The sequence below is a fragment of the Heliconius melpomene genome, chromosome 20, assembly GCF_056956725.1.
Source record: "Heliconius melpomene rosina isolate 202511_hmr_F chromosome 20, ASM5695672v1, whole genome shotgun sequence".
Taxonomy (NCBI): domain Eukaryota; kingdom Metazoa; phylum Arthropoda; class Insecta; order Lepidoptera; family Nymphalidae; genus Heliconius; species Heliconius melpomene.
The window spans coordinates 761,793-776,609 of NC_140408.1; the positions used below are offsets into that span (position 1 = coordinate 761,793).

Below are 14,817 nucleotides of genomic sequence, written 5' to 3' on the forward strand. Positions count from 1 at the left end.
TATATAGTCGAAATTAATCACGCTTTTCTTTCTTTAAATACTAAGTGTTCCACACAGAAATAGGCATTATTTCTTTATTAATTCTTACAACTAACCAATTAATAACAGATAGTTAACTTAACTACAGCTTAAGGCAAAATTACACGCGACCGAAAAAAAAAAACTACCGTCTCTTCATAATATTCTTTAACAAAATATAACATTTTCTAACGACTTTCAATACACTACTCTTGTCTTATATAAATCAAACAAAAAAATGAAAAAAAAAAAACAACAAAATTATCAACATTCCGCTGTTTTATAGCTCCGAGACGGAGACATCTGTGCCGATTTTAAAATTCACAATGTAACTGCGAAATTATTCAAACCATGTCAGGTGTCCCCCATACGCCCGCACGACGCAGCATTTGCCTCCAAAACTATATATATAAACTAAATTTATCCTTATAGGGTAAGGAAATGGCTAAATGCCTTCGTGGTGCTGATGGAAAGTCATATTGTATATGAGGGAGTAGTAGGTTCGATTATGATTTAAGAGAACACGAATTTTGAATTGAGTTAAATAAAATATAGTTTATTAAATCACTTTTGGTTTCTTTATTTGCATAAGTTGGTAAAGAAATGTAAATTTTTTACAATATTATCTATATATATAAAATCGAAAGGTCACTCACTCATCACGAAATCTCAGAAACTACATGTGCTAGAAATCTGAAATTTTGCATAGGAGTTACTTATAGGACGTAGGTGCTCGCTAAGACGGGAATTTGCAATATTCGACTTCTAAGGGGTTGTTTTTGGGGTCGAAAGTTTGTATGAAACTTCGTTACTACAAATGCTAGGAGTCTCAAATTTTGCATAGACGTCACTAGGACGTAGCTATGGAGACAAAAAGTAATAATAACATAGTTCACGCAGGCGAAGCCGCGAGCGGGCCGCTAGTTATGTATAAATCTAAAACACCTAATTAAATGTCCTAAAAAAATTAAGGACTGTTATTGTGCAGCGGCTCGTCATGTTACTGTAGGCGCGACGATTGTGGGTTCGGTTCCTAGTCAGTAACTGTCAAATTGTGGCGTAGGAACGAAGTGTCTGACACTAAATTCCTTTTGCCAATATATTATGCTGGTACCGATCCTGATTATACAGCATTTAGCTAAAAAAAATTAACACAAAAATTAAATCAAAAATAGGATTTCCGACGTTCGTGATCGCTTACAATTCATGTCACATAAACACCGGTGATTGATTGACCCGCAGCCGACTAATGCGTATAGGAAACTATAAACAGCTGGCGATTTTGTTGAGTTTCGTCATTTTAAAAGTTTTTTGTCGTGACGGGGAATTGAACCCACGCTACGCTTAATGAATTATAGAGCTAGTTTGTTTTGTAAACCGTCTGTTGTTTTATAGATTAAAATTTGCATTATCTGTCTGTTATATATAGAAAATGTGTTTCGTCGACTATTAATTAACATATTAAAATTTGATATATTTTTATATTTTCTTGTATCATATCGGAAAGTAATTTTTCGAAGATTTTGACGGTTAGCTAAAAAAATAACACCCAACACGCAACCTTTGCTTATAAAGAAAAGAAAATTTTGTGTAGCCAATAAAACCTATCTATATTTCATGACCCTAGCAAAAGTTTTCATATAAAATTAACTCGTCTGACTTACAGTCAGACTCAATGTTTGTGGGTTCGATTCCCGCTAATCGACACTCATTATCTCCAACATTGGAAAAGTGGGGTTCCCTATGCCTGCTCTCCTATAAGCGGAATACAGCGTGTTCCTAAACTACAAAAACACATACACACAAACGTATCACGCCTTTAGAAACGTATTGTATATAAAAGGGGCATTTTTGTTAGAGGAAATCTGTTCATGATATGTGTAAATCCATCCCTTGTCCGTTAAAGGGGCTGCTGACGTTTTGTTCCCGAGATTTTCTTGTCAACCCTGTTTGTAATCTTTGGGAAAAGTTGTCTTTTACTGAGGTGATCCGTTGAGGCATACTGTATAAGTATATATACATATATGTAATTTGTAGAGTTTCAAAAGTCAAGTCTTATGCATCTATTAAAAATAAAAAAAAAACAGCTTCATGATTTATCCTTCATAGTTCGTTACATAGAGTGAGGGAACCTAGTGTTAACACACTTTGATGCTCAATTTTCGCCTAATTTCGATTCATTGCGTTTTAAGTGGAAGTAAAAGCGCCCTTGGTCTTGTTACCACTTTTAGAAAATGAAAAAAATCATATCCTCAAGTAGGTAATGAACCCACAGTTGTCGTTTTTAGTTGATTAAAATTTTAATAAAATATTCATTTATCTCATAAGTTTCATTAGAACAATAGGGTGACCTGAATGAGAACATTTGACTCTACATTAAAAAAATCTTTTTAATACGTTTATATGTGATCTGATTTAAAATAATAAATTTAATAGTCACGAATAAGAATGAGACGCGGCGTTGAATTCCGCCACATAACACTCAATGTGTCGAAATTTTGAAGTTGATTCTAGTATCTTCTAAAGCTTCCTTTTAGTTTTTACATACAAGAAGTTAATTTTATACTTTTTTGTATTTTCTGTTATACTCTATATACTATATATACCTATATTTAATGTACGTTCGTTCACTCACAACAGAGTAAACAATTTTCATATAACTCTATCAAAACATAGAAATAATAATACATTTCATATATTTATTAGATAATAAACATATTTTTCATGTCATACTTACAACATGTCATCGGAACAGTCACTGCACGTCCTCGCGCATACGCTTGCATCACGCAGCGCCACCCCTTAGCTTTCCATATAACCATCTCTTTCACCCCCACCTATATCTCCTATTGCACAGCATCCGTCTCCCTCTAACCTAGCATGGGAGGGGGGCAGGGGAGGGAGGGAGGGGAGATGCAGGCGGGTCGTAAATCACGCGGCGTCTCATTCCACGCGGGACCGTCGTCGGCGTTGGTACCGCACTTCCCTTTTAGCCGCCGTAGTGGCGCGTCTTACGCGACGTGTTTATATCTGGGAGGTTTTGAAAAGTGATTATTTTCTGTGTTTTTAATGGATTCTTCTATGTATTTGGAGTTTTAAGATTATTTTTGTTAAGTCCAAAATGATCGTGGAACCCGACCATGTAAGGTATGGATTGGTTTTGTTTTATTTTGTAGAGTTCGTTTTTTTTTTGTTTTAAACTTGTCGGTTTCATTTTCTGACTCTACATTTCTGAGTTAATTGTAAGAATATGTTAGATATACAGTATTTATGTTTTATTTTCATTGTTTATTTCGCTAGATGTTAATGTAGAGTTTGTAGTTTTTCAACTTATTCATTTTTGCTATGAACTTTCTATCAATTTCATCATGTCTATCAATTCTACAACGAAATTGTTCAAATGTTATACTTCAATAAAAATAATCTTTAAATAAGATATGCTGTGTTATCATTTTGTTTAAATTTAGTTTCATATTTACTCACTATCATTAATCTATTTTTTATTAATGAAGATTAGTCAATAACCGTTTATTCATTGTCAAAGGTGTTTATCATTCGTTATCTCGATACCTTGAATAATTAATCGATTCATAGATTTTACTTGCCCGAGTTCTTTTTTTTCCGCATACTTTTGTTATACTCATAGGTAGATACTATTACCTATAGGCAGGTATATTATTTAATATTAATGATTAAATGTTATTTCACAATTTTTCACTATTTTTCGTTTATTTTACAGATATTTTTTTAGTTTAACTCAGTTATGCATATAAAACTATTCTAAATATAAAAGTGAGAATCGAACCCACGTTCATTTTATGTTCGTGTATAATAAGACATTTACATGAACTACTGTGGTGTTATTGTATGAATTTTCGTATTTTTAAAGCATTTGATTTTATTTAGTATTGCGAGGTACAGGAGCGCCGATATAAACGTGACGTTTTTGGGTTCAATTCCCACTAAGAGGAGTTAAATATTTAATATTTTCATTCCCTCGCCTCCATAAAAAAGATTAGTCTTTGTGTATCTCGCGTATAGTTGGAAAGGCAGAGGAAACTTAATATTAACATACTGTTCCTCACAATTTTTGGGACATTGTATGGTAAAAGGCAAATCTCAACACTTTATGTTTCTACCAGAGATAGGACTACAAAATTAATTAATTCCACCGAATGGGATCGAACCTACAACCACCGCGCTTATAGTCAGACAAATAAAATAAGAGAAAATGATGTAAACTAAGTATATAAAAAAAACAATTCTCATTATACATATATTACTTGAACACTAATATATGTATAATGAGAGTGGCAAGGACATATTAATGATAAAGAAAGAGAATTTTTAAACCACATGTTACATTATATATCTATTATGTTTTAAAAAAACCGGCCTCAGTACAAACAAAACTATTTTATTTATAAAACATGACATTCTTTATATGTTGACTTTAACAAAATAATTTAATTATTGGGGAAACAGATGGTCGGTAGCCATAATATCTATACATATAAAAAAATTGGAACTGATCGCTGTATATGAATAAGAAAAAATAAGATTTGTGTTTTTTTACCTTCACACTGAAACCCGCAAATAGCCGGGTGGGTTATGGAAATCTGGGAACCTAGTGTTAAGACAATTTTAGTTCCTTTCTGCACTTTTTGCTGAATTTTGGAAGCATTGCGTGTTGATTGGCGGAACTCAACGCCGCGCTCTGCCTCGTTACTAAAAGGCGAAAATATATTTATTTATATTTTTATTTCCTCCATATTTAATTTTTATGGGATGGAACCTTCAACTTTTCTCTCCCTTGCGCCGCGACCTGCCGCTAGTGTTGACATAAATATTTAAATTTGTGTCATATATAATAATTTTTCTTTATAGTCCTATTAAAATACTCGTGGCTCTGTAGAGTCGCCATGGTGGTATCTACATAACTATATGTTGGTAGGTACGTCTGTTATAAAACAATAACTTTTGTTTTTTATGCGACAGGTGAGGTTGGAGTTTATGTCAGTAAAAACTGTGTACATTGCCATAAATTATCCACTATACGTGATAACCTGGAGTCGAATACGTTGACAAATGATTTAATTTATAATTTGTATTTGATCATATATATATTCATATATATTATAGATAAATATTCATTTATATATAGATAGGTAATTTTTTTTTTCGAAAAATCGTGAGGTAAAATTTGGTTTTATTATAAAAAAATTAACATGTCCTTTTATTTGTTGACAGGGATAGTCCAAGATGCTTGTCGCGGGAGTCATCGGGCGCGCCACGATGTCCCTCAAACGACTCGGTCTACTCCGGACGGAGTGCCCCCAGTCTGCCGCTGCCAGCTGCCCTCTCAGCCGCTCTGCCAGCCGCATTACCGGCCGCCCTCCTCCCTCCCCACTCAGCCGCGGTAGCCGCCTACCTCGGTGCTGCAGCCGCGGCCGCCCAGCAGAGACTCCTCATGTCCTGCCACGAAGACATGACAGATTCTGAACGAAGTGACGCTGCCCTAGATTTTAGTACCAAAAGAAGTGAATCTCCTATTGATGATGATGATGAAGATGCTGTTAATCTAAGCAAGAACGAAAACGGGCCGCTAGATTTATCTGTTGGTACAAGAAAACGTGGACCAGATGATTCACCGTCACCAGTACCGAGTAGAAAAAGTTCAAGATCATCTGACTTTAAACCAATCACGACTCCTTGGGCGAATCCAGTAGCCCCACATTTGCCTTACTTTGCAGCAGCAGTAGCTGCCGCTAGCTTATCTCCCAAGGGTGGAGTACCAGCTGAATGGAATGGAAAATTGAAGCATAGCACTCCTACACCCAGTGATGCCACTAAAGCTCTAGAAAAGATGAGTGAATTAAGCAGATTAGGAGGTGAGGAATTATTTAGATCGGTTCAGAGCGCTGCCTTGAGCGCTGGACTTACTCCAAATGCAGCCGCGCGACATTCTGCCTGGCAATCTCATTGGTTAAACAAAGGAGCTGATCAGACTAAAGATGTATTGAAATGCGTTTGGTGCAAGAAGAGCTTCAATTCTCTTGCTGATTTAACTGTACATATGAAAGAAGCAAAACACTGTGGAGTCAGTGTATCGGTACCATCATCAGGTGCCCCAATTCCAGCTTCACTGCAGCCACCTTCAAGTTCGCCATCAACACCATCTCACAACTCGTCATCTTCAAGCAGCTCTTCTAAACCTAACCATAATGACCTTAATATGCTCATTAAAGAAAATATGCCAATACCAAGAAAACTGGTTCGTGGTCAAGATGTGTGGTTGGGCAAAGGCGCTGAGCAAACTAGACAAATACTGAAATGTATGTGGTGTGCTGAAAGTTTTCGATCGTTGGCCGAAATGACAAGCCACATGCAACGTACTCAACATTATACTAACATAATATCACAAGAGCAGATAATTTCGTGGAAATCTTCGGATGAAGCAAAAGGATCCAACTCTAGCGCTCCCGGTACCAATAATGCAGTACCTCCTTCAACAGGAACTAGTAGTCATGTTAGCGCTGTTTTAACTTGTAAGGTTTGCGACCAAGCGTTTAGTTCTTTAAAAGAATTAAGTAATCACATGGTTAAAAATTCTCATTATAAAGAACATATAATGCGTTCGATTACAGAAAGCGGTGGTAGGAGACGACAGACGCGAGAGAAACGAAAGAAATCTTTACCAGTTAGGAAACTTCTCGAATTAGAAAGAGCTCAACATGAGTTTAAGAACGGTGAGGGTAACGGTGTCCCAATGGGTAAACCGATTAGGGATTTCGGTACCGGTAGTCGTATCACTTGCGAAAAATGTGGGGACAAAATAGAGACGGCGGTTTTTGTAGAACACATTCGGCAATGCATCGGTGCGCCAATGTCGAATAGCCAAAGGAATTTTTTAAAGAGTGCTCTACTTTCTAATAATATAATCCCACCCGATGTGCCAGGTCATATAACGCCTACTAGCCGTGACGGACGTAAAAGTATCAATGAAGAAATTCCTTCACCCGGGTCTGCACATCATCGCTCCCCTTCTTCTGTCAATGATGCTTCGCCAAGTTCCAAAGATCCTAACACGAACAATGAAAAAAGCTCATCACCATCAGTACTTAACGCTATAGAGCAATTAATAGAAAAAAGTTTCGATACTCGTTCCCGGCACTCGGTACCTGGTATGCCAGGAGGCGCATCACACGCTCCTATCGGTTCAAGTATTCTAAAAAGGTTAGGTATAGATGAGAGTGTAGACTACACAAAGCCACTAGTAGACCCCCAAACAATGAGCATGTTGCGAAACTATCATCACCAGCAAGGCTACGGTCGTAGGGAACGCAGCGGTAGCGAATCCAGTTCTATGTCAGAGCGAGGTGGCAGTAGAGTTGAATCTCTTACACCTGATAGGAAATTAGACTCGTATCATATGACCCCACGTACTACTCCAGATACTCGCGGCTCCCAAACACCTGCTTCTGAAGATCGCCCTACTGAGGTTAGAATAAAGAAGGAAGTGACTGATGATGATGAACGCGAAAATGGTGTCGATTTGAGTAGTCAACCAGTTAGGGTTAAGACAGAGGTAGACGATGACGAAGAACAGGCTAGGCCAAGTAGCGTGACTGAAGAGGACGTAAAACCCGTCCCCAAACGTGAAAGTGAGGGCCCGAGCCCCGCAGCTAGTCCTCGTAGTCCGGCTAGCGACCGGTCTGCACCAACACCTGGTGCTGATAGGAAACCAGCTTCTAGTTTAGGAGCTTTATCTTCCATGTTCGATAGTCTTGCTGGAGGCAGTTCTTCAAATGAACCTAGCTCATCTCGCCGTAGCGGCAGCCACCCTTTAGCAGCTTTGCAAAAGCTTTGCGATAAAACTGAAACGAATACATCACGTGCGCCCGCCCCAGCTCCTTCTCCTGCTGGTCCTCCCAGCATCCTAACATTCAGCTGGGCTTGTAACGACGCAGTTGTTACTGATTCGATTATGAAGTGTGCGTTGTGCGATACTCCATTCATATCGAAGGGGGCATACAGACATCATCTTTCGAAGATGCATTTCGTTAAAGACGGTGCTTTGCCAGAGCCGGTAGTAGTGAAGGCCCCTCCTGCTGGGTCTCCCGGTGTACATAAAAGCGGCGGATCCAACGCGGCATCCCCGCAGGACCCCCGGAGCCCATCTCAATCTTTCGACGAAAGTCCTCACTCCAAATTCCTAAAATATACGGAACTGGCAAAGCAGCTGTCAAGCAAGTACATGTAGACTAAGGTCGGTCGGCGATCAGTTGTGATGATAGCATATCCTGATACGAACCCGTCTAGGGTTAGGTCGCGGCGCGACGTTAAGTATTTCGAAACTCTTTGCCAATTTAACTATTTAGGTAACAGTTAGTTCACCGCATAGTTCGGTTAGTGTAATTAACGACTAGCGACATAAGTATACGCCAAACGTCTTACGTTCATATAGTGTAAGAGAATATTTTCAAAATATTGCCTTTAGACGGTTGTCGCGGCCGGAGGAGGCGGGCCGGAGGAGGGGGGTGGCAGGGCTTCTTCCATACGTTTTAATTCCATTTCGATAATTGTAAATATAAGTCACATTAAGTTTTAAAAAGTTCAATTTCGATCTCTCGTTAATGTATATTTTTTGCTAATGATCCAAAACTTTGGGCGCGACTTGGCTCGACCTGGCTCGATGTGGCTCGACCTGGCTCGACCGGGCGTCGCGCGTAGACAGTATTTAAAGAAAATTCGTTGCAATATGATATACTCGTAATGTGAGTCTTGTATCGCGTTAGTTAGCATTGGTTTTTATGTATATTGTGTTTCTCGTTTAGTGCTGATGTCCGTCGATGCACAATCTCGGAGATCAAATCTCAGTTTAAGTTGTACATACGCAGTTCATAGCATGCAATAATAAATCTCTTTAGTGTAAATTGTCTTCTAGACGCCTCCGCGCGAGGTTGCTATTTATTATTTAGTGTTAAGTATACCTAATGTAAGGGCGACTACTGTGACCGAGTGTATACCGCAGATCGGCTCAAACGACCGATCGATGTTTTAAAAGTGATAATTATACAATTTTTCTTTGAAAAGGACTATTACATTCGTATACGCTTAGAACATTCTTCCTCTGTAACAGCAGATATACGATGTATATACGGTACTCGAGTGGAAACTCATTTTATATTATAAATATTGTAACTAAGTAAGTTCATGATATCAAACAGCATCTTCTTGCACAGCCATACGGCGTGAAGTGAAGAAGCCTTTCCTTTTAAGCTTCACGCTGTATCACGCAAATTGCAGGGTAGGGTTCCCTCTACGCCTACCTTTTCCTTTATACGGTTGTGCAATAAGACGCTAAGGCGAAAATTTTAAATGATAAATCTTTTTAATGATAATAATGAAACGTACGAAAATGTATACGCTAGCTCCACGATGAGACTTTGCTCATACTTTATTGATGAAAAAAAAACACTGTGTTGAATAATTATTTTACCAAATTTAATAATCTTATTTAATATTTTATGTTGTATTTCAAAATGCAATTAAAAGCTCAAAGAAATATATATGTTAAATACTATATAATGTATTTTATTTATTAAACCCCCTTTGTTTTTCTTTAACTTCAGAATTTCACTACTTATGTGAATTTAAAAATAAATAAAGAAAAAAAAGCATTCAGTGAAATTTTATCAAAATATTGTTGTTACTAAAAAAAGCATATAATAAACCTGAACAAGAAAGAAATAGAAGTAGTAAATAAATATTTTCCAAATAAACATATTTTAAAATAAAATTAATTCTTTAACTGAATAAAAAACATCAATATGTATGTTTGTTTAGTAACATTTAAGTTCAAAAATAAAAATGGAATGTTTAAACTTTTTACATAAGTTTCATTTAGCTTACATTAAGATATTAACTGATAAATATTAAATAAATTTTAATCACATGCTTTTCTATATCATTAATTGCACAGAATCACATATAATTTTAATTAAGTTTTGAAGTAACAATAGAATAACATTTATTTATCAAAAGGCTTTCTTTTTTTCATTCTTTTTAATAATATAATATGTTAGACAAAACTTTAATATAATTAGAATATATAAGCAAAAAAGTTAAATTGATATTCTTAAGAATCTACAAACACGTCTGCAAAGTAAAAAAATATCACTAAAATTTTCAATTATTTTAGACATTCTACCCAAAAAAAACCTGCTTCGGAATCGAACTCACAACCCTACATCACTAAATCTAGCAATAACTATTATCAATACAATCAAAATCGTCTCCTAAAGGCGGTTATAATTGGATAATTTAAAACAAAACGTCAAATTAATTGGTCGTCATCAACATTTTGACAGGAAGGGGCTGCGTCAACTTATGGAAAGCGGGAGCGATTTACGAGAATTTAACTTGTAAATTTAGTAAATGATTTAATTATTTACTATTGTGACGAGTGTCTAGTGCAACGTGATGGTCGTGGGTTCGATTCCCAATATATGGAACAAATTACTTTCGTTCCTCCTTGAATTCCGCACACACCAATGTCTAGAAAATTAGTCTGTTCGTAGAGAGAGTTAGTTAGTACGATGTTCCATCCACTACCTTACTAGATGCGGGATACAGCGTAAAGCTGAAAGAACAAAAAAAATTTTTTTAATCTAATTCGGCAAATTACTGCAAGTGATAGAGCAAATGATATTAGTAAAATTGATAATAATAGTAAAACAGTGGTATATCATAATGTCTTCTTGGCTAGCGCCTCAAAATGTGTAAGAAGCGTGACAAATAAAACATTAAAAAATCTTTTAGAGATATAGAACACAACGTTTGTGAGTGTTCCTAATGTTCCCCACTTTCCACCAAATTTTGGAGGCATTGTGTTGGCGGAATCCAACGCTTCACTTGACTATATTACCAGAGCGAGGAAATGAAAATGTGAGATGTGTAATTTTCCTCGAGTGGGAATCGAATCACGACTGGCTTTATATATTGTTAAAGTTTATTTCTCTAGTATAAAAGAAAGGCAGGGCTACCCTATAAGCTATACCTCAAAAATGGGCGGAAAATGGACAGACGTTACACGAATCTACCTACCCATATACCCATAGCCTATCAATGCAATAAATTAACAAAACTAAAATCTATAATTAAACATACAAAATTATTACAAAACGAAAACCATAAATGCCATAAAATTTGATAAACAGTCAAATAAATCATGCATGTTGGTACGGGATTGACGGTCGGGGGATGAGGGACGATCATTACCTACTGTGGGGGAAACAAAACAAAATGTCGTTTTAATTAGTAGTTCGTGTAATGATTTTGTCTCAGTGATAGATTGATATTATTATAGGTTAATTTTTTTTGTGGCTGCATTCTGTATCGCTCATGTAGGAGAGTAGATAGATAGATAGATAAACAATCCATACTACCCGATTTTTTCCTTAAGTAGTAAATTTTATTTCCGGCCATCGTGGCCAGGATCCTCTTAATGGGAATGGAAAGTATTTACACTAGGTCCCCAAGTTCCCTCTGCCTACCCTACTACCATATGTAAAGCTAAAAAATCTTTATGCTAAATTTAGCTAAAACCTATTATATCTTCCGCTACTGCAACAAATACCGCCAAACCATAGATCGTTTTATTATTCACCAGCTACCCTCAAAACGATTTGCCTTATTCAAACTCTATTGCCCTCCTAATTATTATCAAAACAACCTTCAACTTGACGTCTTCACATCGACGCTGACGCTACCTCACCTTTATCATTGTAATTACGTCATCCATCGTCGCGTTACCTACAGACGATTCGATTAAGTAAGTATATATATATGTAGATATGTCTATCTTTTTTCATTTTACGATGTATTCTGCTATATAGCAAGGTAGGCAGGTAGGGGCAGAGGATAGTTAGTGTTAAGACACTCCGTTCCCCACTTCCCAATGAAATTTTGAGATATGGCGTGCGAAGTGGCGGAACTCAAAACTGCACTATGTTATACCTGAGTGCTATATGTAATAGATTTCAAGTTATACGCTTGGAAAAGAAAGTGTTTAAATAAACGGAAAATGAACAATTATAATTTGAATAAAATTTTAAAATCTACATATTTGATAGTCATTTAGATACAAAATAATGTATAACAAAAAATACTCCAGATCAAGAAAATTTAATTAATTATATAATTAAAATAAAAGCTTTTTTAAAAATACACAACTGCGATGGGAATTAAACTCATAGCTATTGCGGTTAGTCAGCTGCTTAGAATATTCAATAAATTCAATTCATAAAAAGAAACACACCACTCAAAGCATAGGGAAGGCATAGGGAACCTAGTATTAACAAACTCGGTCCCCCACTTTCTTCTAATTCTTAAAATATTTATAGTGTGATGAGTGGTGAAACTTAACACCGTGCTTTGTTTAGTTATTACAATTTAAAACTTCTTTTCATATTTATTGTAAGCTTGTAGCGCCATCTAGCGACAAATAGTGGAAAACTAACCTACAGGTATGCATTTATTTTAAACGTATTTAGATTATGTCAAGTTTGATTTCTGAAGACTTGTGTAATTTTTTACAAAGTGTTGCATAATTATTTTCATATTTTGTCTGCTCTCGACTTTTCGTACATGCTTATTATATTTCCTAAGATTGTGTTTGCTATTTCTTTTTAGCTTCACGCGGCAATTCGCAAATGAGAGGGGAAACGTTTTAAGAATTTTCGAGACATTTACTTACAGACGCACGCTTGTACCACTGCGTTACGTAAAAGAAACGTCAAATAAAAGCTAGTGGCCTATTAGAACTTCATAAATTAAACAAAGTATTTGCTACTAAATAAAAACCTTTAGAAAAAAACAGAGTATTTCTCCATCTCCAAACCATACGAATGACCTGTACTTAAAGTGAATCAGTTATTTTATCCCAACCCTGAACTCAAGTACACTAAAATCTAACACAAAAGATGCTGACTGATGGGTCTCTTTGACCCCTCGTTGAGTAAATAGCGAGATTTGGATCACACAATAAATGATTTAGTTCGGCCGCGGTAATAAGTAGACGAATGTCCGTCCACACCCTGTCATTTGTCTTACGGTTAGGGTAGTAGAGGTATATTGGTGCTAGAGTTAAGTTTTGTTTATATATAGGTATATATGTGATATTTGCATTTTTAAAATATAAATATAGAAAGTGAGTAGATAAGTAACTCTTTTCTATAATATGGGCAACAAATGGTTTTATTTACTCGCTCTGATGTGATGAGACAGCGTGGCGTGCCTGCTACATGCGGTATACAACGTGAAGTATTTCCCTCTTTTGGTACAATATAATACGAGCGTGGCGGGTTTCGCCACACAAGCATGTCCAAATAAGATATACATTGGCGAACGGAGTGTCCTAACACTAAGATTACTCTGTCCTTTCTTTCTTTTCTTTTCATGTGCCAGATTCATGAAATTAAAAAACCTTAACTTGAGGTTTATTTTCGACGTTAGATAATTTAATCGTATAAAAGACCCACAATGAGATATTTTAATCTATTGTGGCGCTTAACTGACATTGACAAGTAGTGTAGTACGTTTTATTTTAGAATTCTTCTTTACATGGTGACATAAATATTTAAATATATTTAATTAATGTTTTAGCGCAATTAGAATGAATGAGATTCTAGATCGTTATGGATTTGATTTTCATTTATTGGAATATTTTTACTTTTATTATCTTGTTACAAAGTAATTCCCTAGTTCCCTAATTCCCTTTTGTTCACATGGTACGTTGTAAGGAATAATTAAAAATCTTAAAATATAATTTTATTTTATTTACTTAAGTTACAATTAAGCATCAAATATCATATTAAATTTATATTTAGTAAATATACCAGACCACTAAAAATCTATAACTACAAGCCATAATATCAACCATAAGAGACCCCTCACATTACTTTATGACAGAAGCATGAATCATCGATATACACTCTACTACATACACGTACAGTACGACGAACACAAAGTTCGCAAAGTTTAAAACGGGCCATCTGTCGTGATGGATGGCTGGACATGTGTCCATTAGGCACGTAACTCCAAACAACGACGAAAATGTGCTGTTATAAGATATCGGGTTAAATTTTAGTCTTCACTAAGAAAATATGGTGAATATTAAAAATAAATAAGCATCACGCTGTATCTCGCATATATATGTAAGCTGAGAGAACCTAGTGTTAAAACACTCCGTTCCCTTCCTTTCGCTGAGTTCTTCGAGACAATGCGTATCGACTGACGTAACTTAGCGCCGGGTTTTTTGGCTTGGTGCCAGAGCGAAGAAATGAAAATATCCATAAATAATAATTCATTCTCCCGAGTGGCAATCGAACTTGTGCTACTGTGCCACGACGGCCTTTTTTTTAACTGGCTTTTATCAGGCTGATCTGCAACTATGTAATAAATCTAAGAATCTGAATTACAGGCAGTTCTACTTTTACCATCATGAAACTTGGTAATTATATGTAGATTAGATGACAATACAATATTATGGTACCATCAAACTGGTATGATGATGGAATTGGAAGATGGCTGACGGAACCTTGGACTGCCTACTAGTACACATATCGAGTTTGTGCTTATTCATTTGTCTTATTAATTTGTTCTGTTGAAAAAACGGTAGTGTATATTGAGTAGTGTTTAATTGTAAGAATTCTGTGTGTATTATTATGTATGTTTTGATACTTTATTTCTTTTTCATTATAAGAAATTTCTCTAAAAAATTATGACCGACTATAT

The 14,817-nt window shown here is 36.0% G+C and overlaps 1 protein-coding gene across 4 annotated transcripts in view; it reads left to right on the forward strand.

The window, feature by feature from the left end:
* The window catches only part of tio (zinc finger domain-containing protein tiptop), a 225,039-nt gene extending 215,433 nt beyond the window's left edge, over nt 1-9,606 (forward strand). For 3 of the 4 annotated variants that reach the window (XM_085204915.1, XM_085204913.1, XM_085204914.1), the window contains one exon: nt 5,269-9,606. In XM_085204915.1, coding sequence (XP_085061041.1) covers nt 5,269-8,281 — 3,013 coding nt within the window. In that variant the 3' untranslated portion in view covers nt 8,282-9,606. Of the gene's footprint in view, nt 1-2,977; nt 3,166-5,268 lie in introns of those variants that run through there. The other variant, XM_085204917.1, reaches the window with a different exon arrangement.
* Nucleotides 9,607-14,817: the final 5,211 nt, after the last annotated feature.